The sequence below is a fragment of the Lactuca sativa genome, chromosome 1, assembly GCF_002870075.4.
Source record: "Lactuca sativa cultivar Salinas chromosome 1, Lsat_Salinas_v11, whole genome shotgun sequence".
Classification (NCBI taxonomy): Eukaryota; Viridiplantae; Streptophyta; class Magnoliopsida; order Asterales; family Asteraceae; genus Lactuca; species Lactuca sativa.
The window spans coordinates 117,327,790-117,349,544 of NC_056623.2; the positions used below are offsets into that span (position 1 = coordinate 117,327,790).

Consider the following 21,755-nt stretch of genomic DNA (forward strand, 5'->3'; position numbering starts at 1 on the left):
TGTCATAAATGAAGATGACACACATTTATGCGTATCGTAAATTTTATTTTCATTTTTTAAAAAGATTATTTATTTTACTAATTTTCAAATTAAATTTGCATGTCATGTCTCATAATATAAAATAAAATACCATATACAAAAAAGACAATCCATTGCACAAAAGTTAATGTCATACAAAATACAAAATAAAATACAATAAATAAGAAAGATAAATCATTGCACTAAAATGTCAAATACAAATAATCATCGCTAACTATATAACCTAATACTACATGCTCCTTCAACATGTTTGTAGACAAAGTGAAGATACTTGGCTCCCAAAATCTCTGCATGCATAATGAATAATGGGTATTAAGACTTAAGAGATTACATAATAAAAGTGATAGAATCTGAATTACAATATAGATCATACCTTCATATCTCTTTCCTGCCCATCAAAAGCCATTTGTAGTTTCAGCTGACTTCTTTTCGTTCGTTTATCAGAGATCAAATTCTTATGAAGATTTTGATCTTTCACAAGCTTTTTGTCTTCCGTTTTGAACTTTATTGAGAAAACAAAAGAAAATCTCAAAATTTAATTGATATTCACACCACATAGAACACAGATAAAAGATATAATATGATCAACTTTATATCATCAGAAGTAGTTTTTAAAAGAGTCATGTTTCCATATTACAGGTATCTTTAGCAGCTGCAAGTCATTGGTGATCAAGAATATACAAAATGTCAAGCAATTATGATCGCTTATGAAGAATACCAAAGATACATTGCCAAAGCAAGAAGATGGTAAACTACCTCGCTCTGCACCATCTATCTTGCAGGAAAAACCTGCATACAGTGAGAAATTAAGTAGTAAGTTGACAAATTAAACAACATTCAAGCATATATTTTCCAGTGAGAATGTAAATTTATGATTTAATATTCAAATAAACATAATTCAAGTAAACTAAAATTTCTAGTTTGTAGCCATCTTCTCTAGAGCAAAATAGCAACCTGGTTGGTCGTTATTGGAATCTGCATCAACATCTGCTATCTAAGGTTCAACATCGCCTTCTTCTTGATTCTCTTCTTGGAACTCGGTCAAATCAATCTCAGTTGACTCCACACTACAGGTTCCCATACATAATTAGTGATACATATGTTTGCAAGCTATTACTATTCTACAAAAATCAATAAACAAAACATGCCTGATTACTGAAGTTTTTAGAAGTCTTGTTGCTAATTTAACATGGCCAGGGTGAACCTGAAACAGAATACACACAATTTGGAGCTAACTTAGCACATAAGTCGCAAAAGAGGAAACTAGGACATGAGAAAACATTTTGTATATGTTTGACAAGAGGATAAAAATTACAATTTTTTGTAAAACTTAAAAAGATGAAACAAGAAACTCCTTCTCTGCAAATCATTAAAAATTGCAAAACACTTAAAAAGGTGTTTGTTTGCTACAAAAGGATGCAAAGACCAAGACAGGACATCACATAACTGGTTTCTGTTAATTTTTCTTTACCTCATCATCGAGGTGACACCTGGAAATTGCCTCTAAAAATCTGATTAGAGCCTCTAACTGTCTAACTGTCATGCTATATGCAACTCTACTTCCTGGAGTTGTATCTCCTCTAGGAAGAGCAACATAAGAATCAACCAAAAATTTTCTTGCTTCTGCACATAGCTGCATTAAAATTGACAACATGTTAGAAAAGATAAGATGATAAGATGATAAGAAAATCAGACGAACCTTTGGCTTTTTAGACTTGGCAACTTAAATGTAACACTTGAGTTGTACAGTGGTGAAGGCAGGAGCAACATCATTTTCATGCTTTTGATGAACCCTCACAATGTGATATGCGATACGATGATAAGAAAATCATCACTTTTGATACTGACAATAAAAAGAAATTAAGAAAAATAGAAACTTGCCTGATGTAGAGTTTTGTAGGGTAGAAAGTGTTTGTATTATACTCCATTAACCCACGAGCTAAAAACCTTCATACATCAACCAATTAAAACAAATCCAGAAAGAACAGAAGACAATAAATTATGGCATCCATAACAAAATAAACTGTTTTAGGAAATGACATGCACATTTGAAAACCAATGATGAACAAAAATGATTTTAACAGCTTGTAACTTACCCATACTCAGCATCAGTGAAAAGAAATGGATTTGCAACAGCTGCAGGGGGTGGATTATATGGAAAAGGGGATGGATCGAAAAATGGAAAGAATCTAAGGGTTAATCTTGGAATTTCTTTTGGTACTAAAGCAATCAACTGGTTCATAGACCTTTCAACAGTTGTATCAAGAATCTATCTTCTTTGATACTATTAAATAGCTGTCAATATATGAAACAATGGTTAGCATAACAACTTGAAGTTACAACTTACAAGCCAAATAGAAACATAAAGTAAGTAACTTTTGACATACCAATTGAAGAATCATCTATATAGCTTCTAACTAAACTAAGTAGGGCCACATCTATGACAGATAACAAGTTCTCACTAACCAAAGGCACCCAGAAGAAGGAACCCTGCATAGAAGATGATATAATTGGTTAAGTTCAAACTTCAAATTGTATAAACAATAATATAAATGAAGGGAAACGATATAATAACAAAAGTTAAATTAAGTTTAACCTCTGTGTAGTTTGAAACTCCATTAGAAGAAGAAAAAAGAGACCTTTCATACGCACAACATATACCTAGAATCTAAATTAGGCATGCATGAAGCACAAACAATGATTTTAAACCTAATAAAGTCACAACATAAACCATAATCTAATTCCATTCTACATGAAAGTAACCTGACCAAAAGCATAAATTATAGCATTAAAATGTAGAGCACAAAAGTTCAATCAAATCATGTCTCAGAAGCATAAGAAGAAAGAAGAACAAAAAACCAAGCTGAGGTTGTGTGGCTCTGAACTTATGTGCTCCTTCAACCACCATTTTACAAACCACCTCTTGTAATAAAAAGAATACGACATGTTTAATTTGAGTAGCAGTAGACATGGTCTACTAACAAAACCTGCAAATAAAAAAAAAATCAAACCTAGTATCGATGGCAGATCAGTGCAAAAGAAGAGTTGAGGTGTCAAATTGAGACAAGAGAAGAAGACGTCGACTTAATCAAACCTAGCATTCCTCCTGTCAAAATGATCAAACTCATGTCTCTTTGACGGGCAACGCGTAGGTCAGCGACGGTGGCGGAGAGGAGAGATGGGTTAGAGGAGAAGGCGGAAGTGCGTGCTTAGGTTGATGGCGAGCATATGAACCCTTCAAAGGCAAATATAAAGTATCCATTATTTATTCATTAGTCTTACAACCCCTTCAAAGGAAAGTATAAAAAGTAGTCAGAATTTCTTTTACCTGAACCTGGTGGGTTACTAATGCCATTATGCCCTTCCAGTTTACCCTGTCATTTATGTAGCAAAGGGCTTAGACGACGCTCTGTTCAACCATAACAACCGGAGCAAGAAAGAAAGCATACCTTAGTTCAATCCGAGCTAGGGCTTGTCAGAATGACAAAAAAATCACGAGCAACATCTTCAACACTGTGTGGGATGAGAAGTTGTAAGGCCCTAAATCGTCGGCTCTAGGATAGAAGTAGATGGAGCAGGTAAGTTCTTCATACTTTCCGATTAGATGTCGCGAATTCAGATTCCAGCGGGTGCAGGTGAACGAAATTGTTGTCGATTTCTTCTTGGTGTTTCAATGGCGTCGGGAGGAACATCGTCTTATGATTGGTCGTCAATCGGAAAATTTTGTATGTTTTTTGTTTTTTGGGTGTTTTGCTTTTCCAGGGATTTGTTCCCAGGTGAACGGAATTGCTGTTGGTTTTGTGTCTTCTGGTTCGGCTTCCTGTTGAGATTTAGGAACTGGAAGGGATTGTTGTCTTGTTGGCCTTGATCTTCTACTGGAATTGTTACATAGTCCTTCTAATTTCGAAGAGCTAATAGGTCGATGGCAGAGGAAGGTGTGAAAAAGATGCGACGTTGGCGGAGGGTCGACAATGGTAGAGGGTCGACGACCAGGAAATAGCACAAAGTGGTGGTCAGAGTGTGAGGGGAGTAGTTAGCGGTCGATGTGGGAAGGGGAAAGAAGTATCGCCGATTAGGGTAAAGAGGGAAGTGAAAGCGGGCTAGGGTAAAGAGGGAAGTGAAAGCGGGCTTTTCTAATTTTTGGGTTTTCTTTTTCCCGCTTATTACTAAAGAGCGCGTTTCATTAAAAAATATAAAGCGACATGTTTAGATGACGCATATTTTATAATAAGTGCCCTCCGTGTTTTTTTCTAACACTTATTCTAGGTCACGCAAGAATGCGCGTTCTAAATCCTTAAAATTTCTAGAGAGCTGACATTATTTTCAGGTCACGTGCTTTTGCGTATCATAAATCACTGCGTGACATAAATTGCGCGTCGTAAAAGGCCTTTTTTCTTGTAGTGAAGATAATTTAAATTAAACTTTTTCATGTAATTAGTCTAAACCTTAAACTAATACAAAACATGAATCTATTGACAATTATCTTTGAAATTGGATTAGCATGAACATTACCACAATCAAAAATAAGTTTATAAGTCCAAAAACATCTTAGGGTAATGTTCCTAGTCCAATTCTAGCCAAAAAAGTCGAATTTGTGCTGTCTGGGGTTCCAACTCGTCGAGTGCACGAACCAACTCGGCGAGTTGGATGCATTTTGCCTTGGACTCGGCGAGTCCATTCATGGACTCGGCGAGTCTGCTGGGCAGACAGCATCAAAACTCGATTTTTTAGCTACTTTTGCAAGTATAACAAGAAAACAAGCCTAGGCTCTGATACCACTGTTGGATTTTGAGCATTCTAACACTCCTAAGTGTACATGCAACCCTAAATACCTTGGATCTATGTTTTCTCTATTATACATGCAAATATGAACATCCAAGGTATTATCCCAATCTAGCATACAAAACAATGAATATAACAAGATAGAATGCATACCTCTTTGATGTAGAATGTCTTCATGAAGCTCGAGTGCCTAGTGCCTCAAGTGTGACACCTCAAATGGTTCACACAACACCAAATACACTTGGAATAACTTGAGAGAATTCTACACTACATGAAATCGGCTAGCCCTTCCTTTTACACACACTAGTGCCGATTTCGGTCAAGAATAAGATGCATATATAGTTAGGATTACACCATGTAAACCCTAATTGACATGGCCTTTCATTTCCATGATCCATGGGTACAAAAACACCATGGAGCATCATATGGGTTTTAGCCCAACTAGATAATCCATGCAACATTAGCCCACTATATAAGTATGGATGATTTGCACAATCAACCCATATATTTAATTAGTCTTCTTTTGATCACTTAATTAATCCTAGATTAATTCTTGATCAATACTAATTAAATAATATTATTAATATATTCGAACTTATAATATATTAACCAACCATAAGTGTTATTTTTCTCATTATAGTCTATCCAAATGCATGATGCCATGCAACCCAAATGGACCATGTCGGGTCGGGTCAAGTCTTACCAATTATAGTTATGGACTTAGACATTAATCCAACAGTTTGGGCCCGTACTACTGAAAGCAGAGGATTCGTACCCGATCTAAGGAAGGCCGAGACAAGACCAGGGAACTTGTTGTGGGTGTGATCCCTCAAGAGGTATCAGTATCACTAACAGTTGTTATTTATGTATTGCAGAATGGTGGTACTATGACCGAGGTCGACAGTTGGCAGTTCAGGAGAGGGATCAGGTTCCGAGGCAAGTAGATGAGGGGCTACGCGAGTTAATCGCGTTAGAGATCACCAGAGGCATCCTTGAGTCGACCCCCATCATCTTCGGGTCGATCAAGGAAGGGATAGTTGAGTTAATGGAGGATCGCCTTAGGGCATTCAGGAGCAACATGGCATCTGGCCAGTCGGGATTTCGCACACTGTCCTTTAAGGACTTCAGGGGAAGTGGTGCGCCGGATTTTCACGTGGCAAAGGACCCCATAGCTGCCAGACGATGGATTGCAGACATTGAGTCTACACAATTGACTAGCTTCTGCCCTGAGGGGTTAAAGGTGAGGTTTGCAGCAGGGTGTTTAGGAGATCGAGCTAGAGATTGGTGGGAGTCCGTTGGTGACTCGTTGGGAGCCTCGGCTGTTGAGGCAATGACCTGGTCGGACTTTGTGACCAGGTTCAAGGCAGAGTTTGCGCCGGCTGTCGAGCTTCAACAGTTGGCCAAGGAGTTCTTAGATTTGAGGCAGACGACGGAGACTGTGGCGGTGATCACCGCCATGTTTCGGGAGAGGGCGTTGTTGGTGCCTCAGTACGTGGGTGACAAGGATATGAGGAGGACCTGCTATCATGACATGCTACGAACTGATATTCGGGAGCATGTCAGTTTTTCAGCTTGCCCTACTCTGGACTCTATGATTGCCAGGGCAAGGGAGAGGGAGATAGATCTGGAGCACATCCAGAAGAGAAAGGCAGAGGAAGGGCAGGTTACGGGGGCTTCGGGGAAGAAGCCCAAGGGACCAGACGCGGGGCCGAAATGCCAACAGGGGCGAGGCCGCTACAGGAAATGCGGCAAGATGCACGAGGGAGCGTGCAAGTTGGGATCGTCAGGCTGCTATAAGTACGACAAGACAGAGCACTTTAGCAGGGATTGTACTGCCCCTGCACCGGTTATTCAGATGTCTGAGTTGCTATGTTTCCACTACAACCAGAGGGGCCATAAGAAGGCCAACTGCCCCCAGTTGACAGCAGCAGCGCCAGTGAAGGTGCCAGTGAAGGCACCAGCTCCAGCGACTCTGCCAGCAGGGCAAGGCAGAGGCTCCAGTGGTGAGCAGCCGGTCATTTCAACTGACTACCGAGGAGGGACGCGTCGCAACTGATGTGGTGACGGGTATGATTATTTCCCTCTGTTTTATTTATATGATGTTATGATATTGATATGTGCTCTGTGTATATACGTTAGGATCGTTCCATGTGAGCGGTATCCCAGTGCAGGTGTTGTTTGACTCGGGTGCCACCCGATCGTTTGTTTCTCTTGCGCTTAGCAAGAAGTTTACTGAGTCTTCAGGCACGTTGGATTTCCCTTTAGAGGTAGAGATTACCGATGATCGATCGGTGCGAGCATTAACAGTGTTTAGAGATTGTGTTCTAAGGTTGTTTGAGGAGCGCTACTTGGTGGATTTGGTTCCCATTTCGTTGCGTGCGAACAAGGTGATTATAGGCATCGATTGGTTGAGCCCTAATGGGGCGGTGATAGATTGCGCACAACAACTGGTGCGGACCAGGACCCCAAGTGGGGGAGAGTTGGTGATCCACGGCGAGAGGCCACAACACGGACCCACAATATGTTCAGCAGTGAGAGCTAGGCGCTACCTACAGCAGGGTTGCGCGGGATATGTCGCGTATGTTATGGATACCCGGGAGGCGGGTAAGGTGATGGTGGGCGAGGTTCCAGTGGTGCGAGACTACGCAGAGGTGTTCCCAGAAGAGCTTCCTGGGATACCTCCGGAGCGACAGGTAGAGTTCAGGATCGACCTCATCCCTGGTGCGGCTCCGATAGCCAAGGCACCGTATCGGTTGGCTCCTCCTGAGATGCAGGAGTTGTCTACACAGCTGTAGGAGCTGTATACAAAGGATTTATTAGACCGAGCAGTTCACCCTGGGGAGCCCCAATTCTGTTTGTGAAGAAAAAGGACGGGTCGCATCGGATGTGTATAGATTATCGGGAGCTGAACAAGGTAACGGTGAAGAACCGTTACCCACTCCCAATGATTGATGATCTCTTTGACCAGTTACAGGGAGCATATTGGTTCTCCAAGATTGATTTGCGTTAGGGATATCATCAGATGAGGGTCAGAGAGGAGGATGTGCAGAAGACCGCATTTCGAACGCGCTATGGCCATTATGAGTTCGTGGTGATGCCGTTTGGGCTCACCAATGCTCCTGCCGCATTCATGGACCTCATGAACCACGTGTGCAGACCGATGCTGGACCGGTCTGTGATAGTTTTCATTGATGACATCTTGGTTTATTCCAAGACGTAGGAGGAGCACGATGAGCATCTGAGAGAGGTTTTGGAGACCCTGAGGAGGGAGAGCTTGTACGCTAAGTTCTCCAAGTGCAAGTTTTGGTTGTGCAAGGTGCAATTCCTTGGGCACCTTGTCAACCAGAACGGTATACTGGTCGACCCGGCCAAGATAGAGGTCGTGATGAGATGGGAGCTTCTGAAGTCTTCATCTAAGATTCGGAGTTTTCTGGGATTAGCGGGCTACTATCGGAGATTCATCCAGGACTTCTCCAAGATAGTCATACCCCTGACACGGTTGATTAAGAAAGCCGTGGTCTTTCGATGGGGGCCTGAGCAGCAGGCAGCGTTTGAGGTTCTGAGACAGAGATTGTGTGAGGCGCCAATCTTAGCCCTGCCAGAGGGCGAAGAGGATTTTGTGGTATACTGTGACGCGTCCATTTCAGGGTTGGGCGCGGTACTGATGCAGAGAGGGCATGTCATTGCCTACGCTTTGAGGCAACTGAAGCCTCACGAGGCGAACTACCCGACGCACGATTTAGAGTTGAGGGCGATGGTCTTTGCCCTCAAGATTTGGTGTCATTACCTCTATGGGGTTCGGTGTACCATTTACACGGACCACAAGAGTTTGAGGTACCTCATGGATCAGCCGAATCTGAACATGAGACAGCCTCGGTGGTTGGATGTGATGAAGGATTATGATTACGAGATCCTTTATCACCCAGGGAAGGCCAATGTGGTGGCCGATGCACTTAGTCGCAAGGCAGCGCCGATTAGAGGCGTGTGCATGAGGATGACGGTGGTGACTCCCCTATTAGAGCAGATTCGGGAAGCTCAGCAAGAGGCTATGAAGGAGGAACCTCGTAAGAGCGAGCGAATAGTGGGTCAAGTTACCTCCTTCGATTATGATAGCCAAGGATTATTGACACTACACCGTAGGGTGTGGGTGTCGTATCACGGAGGCGTGCACTAGGTATTGATGGAGGAGGCGCACAAATCCCGATTCTCCATTCATCCCGGGGCAACGAAGATGTATAGGGATCTTCGTCTAGACTATTGGTGGCCCTGCATGAAGCGGGATGTGGCTTGGTACGTTGAGCGGTGCTTGACCTGTAGGAAGGTCAAGGTCGAGCATCAGAGACCGCACGACAAGATGCAGCCGTTGGATATCCCGTTGTGGAAATGGGAAGACATTACGATGGATTTTATCACGAAGCTTCCCAGGACCACACGAGGAGTGGATTCGATATGGGTCATCGTGGATCGATTGACTAAGAGCGCCCATTTTATTCCGATTCAGGAGAGCATCTCGGCCGAGAAGTTGGCCAACATCTATATCAGGGAGATAGTGGCACGACACGGGGTGCCAGTGTCAGTGATTTCAGACAGAGATGTGTGTTTTACTTCCAGGTTTTGGAAGAAGTTTCATGACAAGTTGGGCACTCGTCTGCATTTTAGCACCGCCTTCCACCCGTAGACGGATGGTCAGAGTGAGCGGACCATCCAGACTCTTGAGGATATGTTGTGGGCATGCGTGCTAGACTTCGGTGGTAGTTGGGATACCTATCTTCCTCTAGCAGAGTTCTCATACAACAACAGCTACCACGTGAGTATTGACCATCCTCCCTTCGAGATGTTGTACGGGAGGAGGTGCAGGACCCCAACATGTTGAGGTGAAGTTGGCCAGAGGGTCATGGGGAGCACCGAAGTAGTGCTCAAGACGACCGAGAGGATACAGCAGGTTCGGAGCAGGCTTTAGACTGCACAGAGTCGGCAGAAAAGTTATGCCGACAAGCGCCATTCAGACTTGGAATTCCAAGTCGGGGATACGGTTCTTCTGAAGGTGTCGCCATGGAAATGCGTCATCCGATTCAGAAAGCAAGGCAAGTTGGGCCCAAGGTACATCGGGCCATTCAGGGTTATAGCCCGGGTGGGCAAGGTGGCATATAGGTTGGATCTGCCAGCCGAACTCATCCAGATCCACAGCACTTTCCACGTCTCTCAGTTGCGGAAGTGTTTGGTGGACAACTCGGCAGTGGTGCCTTTGGAGGATATTCAGGTCGATGACAGCCTAAATTACATCGAGCGGCCTGTGGCAATCTTCGACAGGAAGTTGAAGGATCTGAGGAACAAGAGAGTAGAGCTGGTGAAGGTACGATGGCAACACCAGAAAAGCTCGGAATGGACTTGGGAGCCGGTGGATGAAATGATGGAGCATTACCCAGAATTGTTCCGGGAACGGGCAACCGACTTCGAGGATAAAGTCTAAGATAAGTGGGGGAGATTTGTAACATCGGATTCCTAGTACGATTTCTATTTATGTAATTTTTCTCATTTTGCCTTGGACTCGGCGAGTTGGAGGCCTGACTCGCCGAGTAGGATCGACCTTGGCACGGGACTTGAGCAAGGGACTCGGCGAGTCGGGTCCCAGACTCGGCGAGTCCGTGCTGGACGAGTAAAACCCTAACATGGGTGTTTACACCCTATTTAAACACCCTAACTCGGCCTCCCTTGTCCCTAACACTTCCAGAGAAGCTGAAGAACGAAACCCTAGCCCCCTTATTGTTCTTGTGAATGATTTTGGCCTTGTGAAGGAAGTTGGAGCTTAGAAGAAGAAGGAGGAGGTTGAAGAGTGCAAGGAGGGGAAGTAGATCTGAAATCTACACTGTGAGAAGCTTCCATTCAGGTAAAAAGGTCCCTACCTTGATCACTAGTTCATTAGATCCCCTTTTTGTCCCTAAATGGTGGTTTTTAAGCCCTAAAACCTCAAACTCCATGTGTTATGCATTATGTTCTGAAAGGACTTCAAATCTGGACCTTGTGGACGTATTAGAAGTGTAAAGTCTCTGTGGCTGAAGTGATTGAGGTCCCTATTGAGTATATGACCTCATAAAGAGCTTGGACTTGCCTTTTGGAGCTTATAGGGCCATGCATGCACGTAAAGTTTTGCAACTTTACGTGATAAGCATGCCCTAGGAACATAGATCTATGGTTTGGAAGCGTTGCATGTCTCAGCTTTGGTCTGTATGGGAAATGGGTCGAAGGGACTCGGCGAGTCCCAAAGTGGACTCGGCGAGTTCTATGAAGATGGTCTTAGACTCGGTGAGTTGGATGAACAACTCGACGAGTCCTATGAAGATTGCCTGGAACTCAATGAGTTGTTCTTCAAACTCGGCGAGTCATATGAACTGTTGCTAAGTAAGAGGGGTTTAAGTGTAGAAGGTCCAACCCTTCGTAGCTGCACGTGGAATTAGCAATTTAACATGTAGCAATAGTCCCAGAAACCCAAATCCTCATAAAGGATGCTTTGGAGAGGATTTGGAAGCGAGTAGGAGATCTGCTCGTGGGGACTCGGCGAGTTGTTCTCGGATTTAGCGAGTCGGATCGCGAGTCAGATTAATCGTCCCAAGTAGTGAGTTAAGGGTGACTCAGTGAGTGGAAAGAGGGACTTGACGAGTAGGACCGAGTTAGTAGGAGAGGGACTCGGCGAGTCTGTGCCATGACTCGGTGAGTCCAGTCAACTGAAAGTTGACTTTGACCAAGGAGTTGACCTTGGACCAGGGGTGGGTCAGTCATTTGACCTAAGAGTATTTATGAGTGACTAATATGTGTTTATGGATTTATAGCCGGAGGATTACCGGTTCAGCAGTCAGACGCTTAGCAAGCAGACTTTCAGCAGCTACTTTTCGAGGTGAGTTACCTTCCAGTAGCAGTGGGTCTACGACCACAATATCGGCCCACTAGTAGGAGTTGTATGATTAGGTGATTGTCTCTATGATATTCACCTAGGGTTGCTACTACCTGTGATATGTTTATGTGCTAGTATGATATGATGCTATGTGCTAGTGACAGTAGGGGAGATAGTCCCCAGATTACCGGTCGATAGGGCCGAAGGGGCAGTCATGCCTAACCATGCTAGATAGATTATGTGATATGTGTTATGTGGTAGTGGTAAGGGTGAAATAGTCCCCAGCATCCGGTCGAGAGGACCGAAGGGGAGACCAGCACCCATATATGCTAGTCAGTATCCGGTCGAGAGGACCGAAGGGGAGGCTAGTACCCAGATATGCTAGCCAGTATCTGGTCGAGAGGACCGAAGGGGTAAGTCGGGCACCCAGATATGCCTGACAATATATGTATGTTATGTGGTTATATGGTATGTGGTACAGTGGGGGAATTCACTAAGCTTCGTGCTTACGGTTTTCAGTTGTTGTTTCAGGTACCTCTTCAGTTAAGGGGAAGGAGCTGGCGCGGTAGCGGCGCATCACACACACGCTCTTTGTTTTCCGCACTATGAGATATTCTGGGATTTGTACTCTGACATTATTATGTTTTACGTTTTGGTTTACAATCACAAGACATGTTTTTATTAAATGATATGATCGTATGATATTTTGTTACAAACGTTTTGCAAATCACTTAATTAAAAATGAAATTTTTGGCCCGTATTTTTGGGATGTTACATATAGTCCTTAATACTTTGTATATATTTAGTCCTTAATATTTTTTTTTCAAAATAAGTTCTTTTTTGTTTTTGTACTCATTCAATACTTATGAATGATTTATTTAGGTTTTTCTCATGACATCTTACATGTGACAATCATTTATGAGGTGTTTGAGGTTGTTGATGCTTATGTCCATCGCAATCTCGACTGCTTGGTTGCGTAGGTCTTGTGGTTTGGTTTAGGCCTTGTATTATAAACGTCGTAACTTCTTCATACAATATCAGATTTTAACGATCTTTATATCCACGTGTTCGTTTTTTGAGTCCACTACAACTTTCGTTAAGATTACTCCGGTTCAAAAGATAATATATTTTTACTTATGATTTTATAAAAAAAAAACATCCATACACGCGTTCATAAAAACCGTATGGATATAAAGATCGTAAATAAAAATATATTACTTTTTAACGGGAGTAATCTAAATGAAAGTTATAGTAGACTGAAATACGAATACATGGATATAAAGATCGTTAAAATCCGAGATTGTATGAATAAGTTATGACATTCATAACACATGACCTAAGCAACCAAGTAGTCGAGACCGCGATGTACATAAGCATCAAAAGCCCCATACGCCTCATTAATAAACGTCTCACGTAAGATATCGTGAGAAAACCTAAATAATTTTCTTATAAATACTGAATGAGTACAAAAAAAAAAAACCAAAAAATAACTTATTTTGCAACAAAAAAATATTAATGAATAAATGTGTATAAAAAATATTAAGGACTAAATGTATACAACGTAAGAAATATATTATCATATTAAGTCATTTTTACCAACTAACCTGGAGTAACCGGTCATAAAGACTGAATATGTATAGTTTAACAAGTTGAAGGGGTAAACGTAGACGTAAATAAACCCATAACGAAAAGATATATAAAAATGAAAAAATATATATTACCTTTTTAAACATTATCTTTTTTATAAAATAGGCTAAATTTATTTAATTTAATAAGTATTTGAAAAAAAAAACCATAAAAATGCTTATTTGCTTATTTAATCCCAAAAGTTGGATTACTTTACCGATATCTATGAGGCCAAAACCTTTCGCTTAACCTTTCCTTTCAAGCCAAAACCCTGAACAAAGAAACGATCATTCCATTTTCAAATCCCAATGGCTGAAATCGTTAGCGCCTTCATTACTTTGCTCTGTGGGAAGCTCAACTCCGCAGACTTGATGAAGCTGGCTCAATCTAATGGAATCGACACTCAGCTGAAAAAATTGAAGAAAACCTTGCCCCTGATCCAAGCTGTGCTTGCTGATGCAAGAAATAAGCAGATAACATACATAGCTGCTCAACGGTGGCTGTGCGATCTCTGTGAATTGACTTACGATATAGACGACTTACTCGATGATTTAACCACCGAAGATATGCGAGGCAAGTTGAATCAAGAATCCCGTGCTAGCATCAACAATACGATTTTGAAGTTATTGTCAAGTTTTAGTAATTTTGGTCCCCACAGCATCATGTATGGTCGGCAGATGAGTTGTAAGCTGGATGAGATTACCTACCAGTTGGATACATTTCTGGAAAGGAAAAATGATTTGGGTTTGAATGTAATTGTTGAAGTAGAGTCATATAGAAGGGCGAGACGGTTGGAGGAAATTCCAGTTGAGTCGCAAATAATTGGTCGGGAAAGGGATAAAGAGGCATTGCTGATGAAGTTGTTGGGAAGTGATGAAAATGTTGGCGTAGTGTCCATAGTTGGTATGGCTGGGGTAGGCAAAACCGCTCTTGCTGAAGTTTTGTACAACGAGGAGAAACTGAAGGATCACTTTGAACTTAGAGCATGGGTTTGTGTTACTGAGGCATACAGTATATTTCATATCGGCAAGTCCATTTGGGAAGCTGTAAGCGGGGAGGCCAAAAGATTTCCTGATCTTAATCTGCTTCATGTGGCCCTGAAAGAAAAACTTTCAAAGAAGAGGTTCCTACTGGTTCTTGATGATGTATGGAACATAGACTACCTTTTATGGAAACTTCTTGGAAGCCCGCCTCTTGTAGGTGCACCTGGAAGTAAAGTTATTGTCACAACCGGGAGAACCAGGGTTGCATCAGTGATGGGCTCTATTGAAACTTACCATTTGGATTTGTCAAATGAAGATGCTCTGTCTTTATTTGCTCAACATGCCTTGGGTGAAAAAACCTTTAACAAACATCCAACACTTCGGTTGCATGGTGAAGCTATTGTGAAGAAATGTGGTGGATTACCTCTTGCTCTAATAATGCTTGGGAGGGTCTTGAAGACAAGTAAAAATGATGATGAATGGAAGAAGTTGTTGACGAATGATGTATGGGATATAAAGGATGCAAGAGGGATTCTTTGGACTCTAAAACTAAGTTACTATCATCTCCCTCCACATTTGAAGCTGTTGTTTGCATACTGCTCCTTCTTTCCTAGGGGCTATGTGTTTGACAAGAAAACGTTAGTCCTAATGTGGATGGCAGAAGGCTTCTTGTCCCAATCAATAGGCGACAAGTCAATGGAGAGTTTGGGTTATGAGTCTTTTGAAGAGCTAAAGTCAAGATCGTTTTTTCAATATTCAACAAATGACGAAGTAGGGCATACAATGCATTACCTGCTAGGTGACTTGGCAACAAGTGTTGCAGGAGAGTTTTTCTTTAGATCCGATGAAGAGATGGATGTATCCAACATGAATGAAACTTTTGAGAAGTTACGCCACTTTTCACTTAAAGCTCTACAAGGTGTCTCATATAAAAAGCTGATCAAGGAATTACAAAGATCCCAACGTTTGCGCACTTTCTTACTAATGTCATCTGGTTGGAAAAGTAATGATTTATTGGACAATTTTCTTGTTGAATTACTTCCTGACCTACAGTTCCTAAGGGGGCTCAGTCTAAGTGGCTGGAATATAACAAAGATACCTCAATCCATTGGTGATCTCAAGCATTTGCGGTACCTCAATGTTTCTAATACTAGAATCACATGTTTGCCTGAACAAGTGAGTGACCTTTGTAATTTACAAAGCTTGTTGGTTAGTGGTTGTTATGAGTTATCTGCCTTGCCTGAAAGTTTTGTTAACTTAATAAACCTGAGACATCTTGACATAAGTCGTACTCCAAAGTTAAACAAGATGCCCTTGGGGATTGGTGGGTTGACAAGTCTACAAACTCTACCAAAGGTTATTATTGAACGAGATAACGGCTTCAAAATATCTGACCTTAAGGACCTATCAAATCTTCAAGGTCGACTTTCTATCATGGGGCTGGACAAAGTGATAAGTCCACTGCAAGCAAAGGATGCCAACTTACATGAAAAGGAGGGTCTTGATGTTTTGGATATGGAATGGAGTGATGTGTTTGATGATTATCGGAATGAGTTGATTGAATATGAAGTACTTGAAGAGCTAAGGCCTCATCATAAGTTGAGAAATCTGAAGATTTTGTTCTACAAAGGAATGACATTTCCTGATTGGGTGAGTGATCCCTCATTTGACCAGTTAACCGAGCTTACATTATGTGGGTGTAGAAATGATTGTTTACCAATGCTTGGATGTCTACCTTCACTTGGTAAATTGTTTGTTAAAAGAATGAATGAGGTGAAAACCGTGGATTTTGAGTTACTTTCATCTTCTAATTCTTTCCTTGGTGTTGCATTTCCATCGCTTGAAGTTTTGAAATTTGATGATATGCAAGAATGGATGGGATGGTTCATTAGTGGTGGCAATTACTATGGAACTAAAAAACCGTTTCCTCGTCTGCGTGAGTTATCTATAAAACATTGTCCAAGATTGGTACAAGTGTCAATTGGATTTATACCATCACTTCGTGTTTTACATGTAGAAGGATGTCTGGAACAAGTGTTAAGAAGCATTATTGGTGCCACTTCATCGCTCATCGCATTGAAAATGGGGAATGTTAAAGGACTTGTTCAACTAGATGAAGAGCATTTAATGTGTCTTGGGGCCGTTGAAGATCTATATATTGATAGATGTGATGAATTAAGATACTTAGGGGAACCAGAAACGGAGGACTATGAGTTTCTTAGCAGTTTACAGAAGTTGGAGGTACGTAACTGTGACGCATTAGAGAGTTTGATTTGTCCAAATCGTGTGGAGAGGTTGGTGATAAGTTGTTGTCGTAAAATGACATCTTTGACCTTCTCACCATTGCTTCAACTCCCTTCCTCAATCATGTTTTCCCTAAGATCTCTTGACATCCATGGCTGCAACAATCTAAAATCATTTCCTCATGAGCATTTGGAGAGTCTCAAATCTTTGGAAGAACTGTGTATATGTGATTGTCCTAGTATGGACTATTCCTTTCCTTGTGGGTTGTGGCCTCCTAATTTACGTAGCCTTGGTATAGGATACTTGAATAAGCCCATGTCAGAGTGGGGCCCACAAAAATTTCCAACCTCACTTGTTGAACTACTTCTATATGGAAAACATTCAGGAGTCGTTTCATTTGCTGTGGGAGAACATGCGAGCAATACCACTACTTCTACATCATGTTTTCTTCTGCCACCATCTTTAGCATCTCTGGGACTGAATGGTTTTATGGAATTGGAATCACTTTCAGAGGTTTTACAACACCTGCCCTGCCTTAAAACTCTTCATATTTGGTCATGCCCGAAACTTAGAGATCTGCCCGAGACAACTTCATCTTTGACAGTAAAACTGTGGCTGTAGAAAAGGTATGTAGTTTCCTCCCCTCTCAATTTGTCATTATCAGTTTATATTTTTTTGCTGAAGTTATTTTGTTTCGATAGGATCGATCTGTGTATGTACTCCCTTTTTGGAAAGAGTCAAACTCAGTACTTTCTAGTGCAAAATTTACATGATTTTTCCTCTAAAACAAACAACAGTTTTTATGTAATTTCAGGACCTTTTATGAAGTTTGATTAGATTTTTGTTTGAAAGTTATGCAACTCCAGATGAATGTTGAAATTGGAATGCATTATTTGATCGACACTAGAATCAAATCTGTTATTTTTTTTTTACAGGTCGTATCAGATCAAGATTACCATGAGATGGGAAGATAGTGACTATGCATCTTCTATGTGAACTCCTTCAAGAGTGGTTCAGTCCGATGGGTTTTGGAGATGGAGAGTTAATAAGGTAAAAAAGAAGTGTTTATTTTGTTTTTGTTCTTATAAAAATATAAGCTTTTCAGTCTTTTTTATGTTTATAGTTTTGTTATGTTGTAGAGTCGTGTAAATCAAGTATTTTTACATAGTTTGTATGTCTTTTTTATGTTTATAGTTCAATTTTTTTGAATAAATTGTGCCATAAAACTCCACATACATCATTGCATTTACCAGCATCTATGTTTTTCCCATTTCTTTTCTCTATCTGATAATACTTGACCATATATGTATCATTGAGTTTACCAACATCTATGCTTTTCCTATTTCTTATCTTTGTCTAATCATACATGACCAATATGTTGAATAGGTTCAGAGACGTCTCCATGTTGGAGACACATAATACGTTTGTTCTTGCAGTTTCGTTACTCCAGGTTTGTTGATGTTTTGCTTTTTGCCTCATGGTTTTGTCATAAAAGTAAAATAAGGATTTTGAACGATTACAGGTATATATTCATCTGGGATGAGGATTTTAGATTGGAAGATTTTGATGGCGAAAGGTGAAAATTTCAAAATCTTGTACCTTTTAATGACTGAAAAGTAAGTAATTTTTAAAGTGGAAGTACACTGCTATAATTGGCTTGATATTTCTGACCAGTGTATGGTAACATGTGTTTTATCATGGTTTATTTCAGAATTAGAACATATTCTCAAGTCAAGACAGATGCCAGGTGGCGCTGAAGCTACTGTTGTGAAATTGAGTTGCTACTAGGATCTAGAAAAAACAGTTGGTAAATAGCATCCTTGTATGTGTCAACTACATTTTCAATACACACAGTAGCAAAATACTTACATTTGTTTCTGAATCATAGCTTCCTACTTTCTTTCTGAAATAGTGGAACTGTTTAAAACTGTAATTTCATATTCTAATTTTGAATTGTAAGATTCTACTTTCATATGTTTTCTGTTAAGCATTGTACTCTTAAATACCACTTTGGCCCGCCTCGAAGTGCGGGATACCACCTAGTTATTGATTATTAATTGTATCAATTGTAACCATACCAGTATCGGTCTTGTCATTGAAGAAAAGAAAAGCCACCTCAACCAAATATAAAGACCCACACACATCGATCTTTTTGCATAATGAGGTTGTTCCCATTTTTCTTTGTATAAATACTTATAATAAATAGGGCCCTTTATAGTTTATAATTTATTTGCAAATAAATGGGTGTGGCCCCACTCAAAACACTATTAGTCTTGTTTACGAGACTCTAAATTTACATTTGAGACCCTTGAACTATCTTAATATATTATATATATCATTGTGTTAACTTTTATTCATTTATCTTTATTATCTTATCCATAAACTTATTTCTTTATAATATATATATATATATATATATATATATATATATATATATATATATATATATTGTTATAAAATATGATCAAATAACAAGATAAATTATAAAGTAAAGAAAGACATGAGAGTAGATAGAATTTTTATTTCAATACTTGTGATGAAATCATCAAACTTTACAATACATAATATTCACTATTTATACTAGACAAAGAAGATGAAAGGTGATGTATGATATGAATGCTCATTATAGTGGTGCATAACTACACTCATAAAACACATAATAATGTTTGCTATAATGTTCACAAATTATGGAGAGTAATGGGGGAATATGGAGAATCCAATAGTTATTCACTAAATAATAATTCATAACACTCCCCCTTGAATGACGATTGTATCATGCCTCGTTAAAACCTTAATCGGTAAAACCTCATGGGAAAAACCCTTTATTAAGGAAAAAGAGTACATGATTAATAATAGATATTGGAAACAATTGCCTCGTTAAAAACCTTGCTAAGAAAACCCGGTGGGAAAAACATAGCTATGGAAAAGAGTACAATATGTTTCCAACCCCCCCTGATTAGCACATCACTTGATTTTCTTGAAGCACCGCATAGCAATGTTTCGTACCATCTTTTCAAATTTCGATGTAGGAAGTGCTTTAGTAAACCAATCAGGAAAGTTGTTACTGGATTGGATTTTCTAGATGTTGATGTCACTCTTTTTGAAGATCATGAGTGAAAAAAAAAACTTTGGTGATATATGCTTGGTTCTGTCTCCTTTGATAAATCCTTCCTTGAATGGAGCTATACAAGTTGTAGTATCTTCACATAGTATGGTTAGAACATCTCTGTTAGAAGTTAGGCCACAATTCTTGCAAATGTATTGAGTTAAATTTCTTAACCAAATACATTCATGGATTGCCTTATAAATTGCTATAATCTCTGCATGGTTTGGATAAGTAGCAACTAAAGTTTGTTTAACAAAATGACAAGAAATTACGTTACCTCATCAAGTGAATAAATAACCTGTTTGGGATCGAGCTTTGTGTGGATCAGATAAATATCTAGCATCCGCATAACTAATTAACTTCGCATTTTAAGAATTTTATTAGTATAAATTCATATCCATTGTACCTCGAAGATATCAAAGAATGTGTTTGACTCTATTACAATATCTTCTTGTTGGACAAGAACTATATCTAGCTAATAAGTTTATGACAAAAGATTTATCAGGTCTTGTATTAATAGTAAGATATAGTGGTGCACCAATAGCACTAAGATATAGTTCTTCGAGAACAAGAAGATTTTCATGTTTTTTTATGATGCTGAAATTGGTCCTTTTTGGCATCTAATTGCCTTACCACCTTCGGGTTACTCATGGATGTGAGTTATTCATATAAAACCTTTTTAGCACCTTTTCTAGATATTAATGTACAAAAACTCCATTTTTATGCGCTTAATTTGAAGACCCAAATAGAATTTCCTCTTACCAAGATCATTCATTTCAAAAAATTTTTTCAAACAAGAAGTGACCTTTTCCAATTCTCTAGGAGTTCCAATTATGTTCAAATCATCTACAATAACATCAATTATGATAAATTCTTATCTGGATCTTTTTATGAATACACATGGGCTTAATGGATCATTTTGATAGCACTCTTTCAATAGAAATGTACTAAAACAATTGAAGCATATACGGCCAGATTGTTTCAATCTATACAAAGATTTATTTAATTTTACCAAATATACTTCATGAGAATTGGAAGTTTGTGCTTCTGGCACCTTAAACCCTTCTGGGATTTTCATATAAATATCATTTTGAAGTGAACCATATAAATAGGCAGTAAATACATCCCTTAGACACATCTCCAGTTTTACATATATTGTTAAACTTATAAAATAACTGAATGTAATTGCATCAACTACCGGAGAATACATTTCTTCATAATCAATTTCGGGCCTTTGGGTAAAGAAAGACATGAGAGTAGAGAGAACTTTTATTTCAATACTTGTGATGAAATCATCAAACTTTACAATACATAATATTCACTATTTATACTAGACAAAGAAGATGAAAGGTGATGTATGATATGAATGCTCATTATAGTGGTGCATAATTACACTCATAAAACACATAATAATGTTTGCTATAATGTTCACTAATTATGGAGAGTAATGGAGGAATATGGAGAATCCAATAGTCATTCACTAAATAATAATTCATAACACTCCCCCTTGAATGACGATTGTATCATGCCTCGTTAAAATCTTAATCGGTAAAACCTTGTGCAACAAGTATTGTTTTATATCTCACAACTTCATTTTTCTCGTTTCTTTTGCGCACGAATACCCATTCGTATCCCACTGTTCATACTCTGTTTGGTGTATGGACTATAGGTCCAATAACTTTTCGTTGAGTGAGAGAATTAAGCTCTTTATTAAGCTCTTTATTTATTTCATCTTTCCATTTTGGTCAATATTTTCTATTCATACATTTCTCAATATATTTAGGTTCAAGATCCTCATTTTCTTTATAATCACATGCGGAACATGATATGAAAAATTATCGCCGACTTCTGTCTTATGTTGGTTTCGTCTTATTTCTGTCATGACATAATTTATTGATATCTCATCATTTTCATTTTCATTTTTTTTCAGGTACCTTATATTCTTTTGTTATGTCATTGGGCTCTTCTAGAGCTTCATTAATCTTTTCAAGAGATTTTTTTTTTCTCTTTTTTGACCATCAATTATATTTGTTCCCATTCCTTTTCAAGGATTTTTATCTTTAGAACAAGTTGTTCTTTCACGCTT

At 39.5% G+C, this 21,755-nt stretch overlaps 1 protein-coding gene and 1 long non-coding RNA gene across 4 annotated transcripts; one reads left to right on the forward strand and one right to left on the reverse strand.

Moving 5' to 3' along the window:
* Nucleotides 1-1,187: 1,187 nt before the first annotated feature.
* LOC111917877 (uncharacterized) lies at nt 1,188-13,691 on the reverse strand. Its single transcript, XR_008223710.1, has 6 exons — nt 13,554-13,691; nt 2,427-2,529; nt 2,136-2,334; nt 1,739-1,986; nt 1,511-1,672; nt 1,188-1,243 (listed from the first exon to the last, which is right to left on the reverse strand). It is a non-coding gene; the product is annotated as an uncharacterized LOC111917877 (long non-coding RNA).
* Nucleotides 13,645-18,535, forward strand: LOC111917856 (putative disease resistance RPP13-like protein 1). 3 transcript variants are annotated; one of them, XM_023913493.2, is made up of 5 exons: nt 13,645-17,189; nt 17,499-17,613; nt 17,950-18,013; nt 18,086-18,179; nt 18,275-18,535. In XM_023913493.2, exon 1 carries the CDS (start codon nt 13,645-13,647, stop codon nt 17,182-17,184), a length of 3,540 nt encoding a protein of 1,179 aa, XP_023769261.1. In that variant the 3' UTR covers nt 17,185-17,189; nt 17,499-17,613; nt 17,950-18,013; nt 18,086-18,179; nt 18,275-18,535. The 3 variants fall into 3 exon arrangements, with proteins under 3 accessions (XP_023769261.1, XP_042758277.1, XP_023769269.1); XM_042902343.1 differs by having other exon boundaries at nt 18,086-18,139; XM_023913501.2 differs by having other exon boundaries at nt 18,116-18,179.
* The last annotated feature ends 3,220 nt before the right edge of the window (nt 18,536-21,755 follow it).

Coding starts and splice junctions, on each gene's coding strand:
- LOC111917856 (XM_023913493.2), top strand. CDS start 13,645: ATGGCTGAAATCGTTAGCGCCTTCATTACTTTGCTCTGTGGGAAGCTC.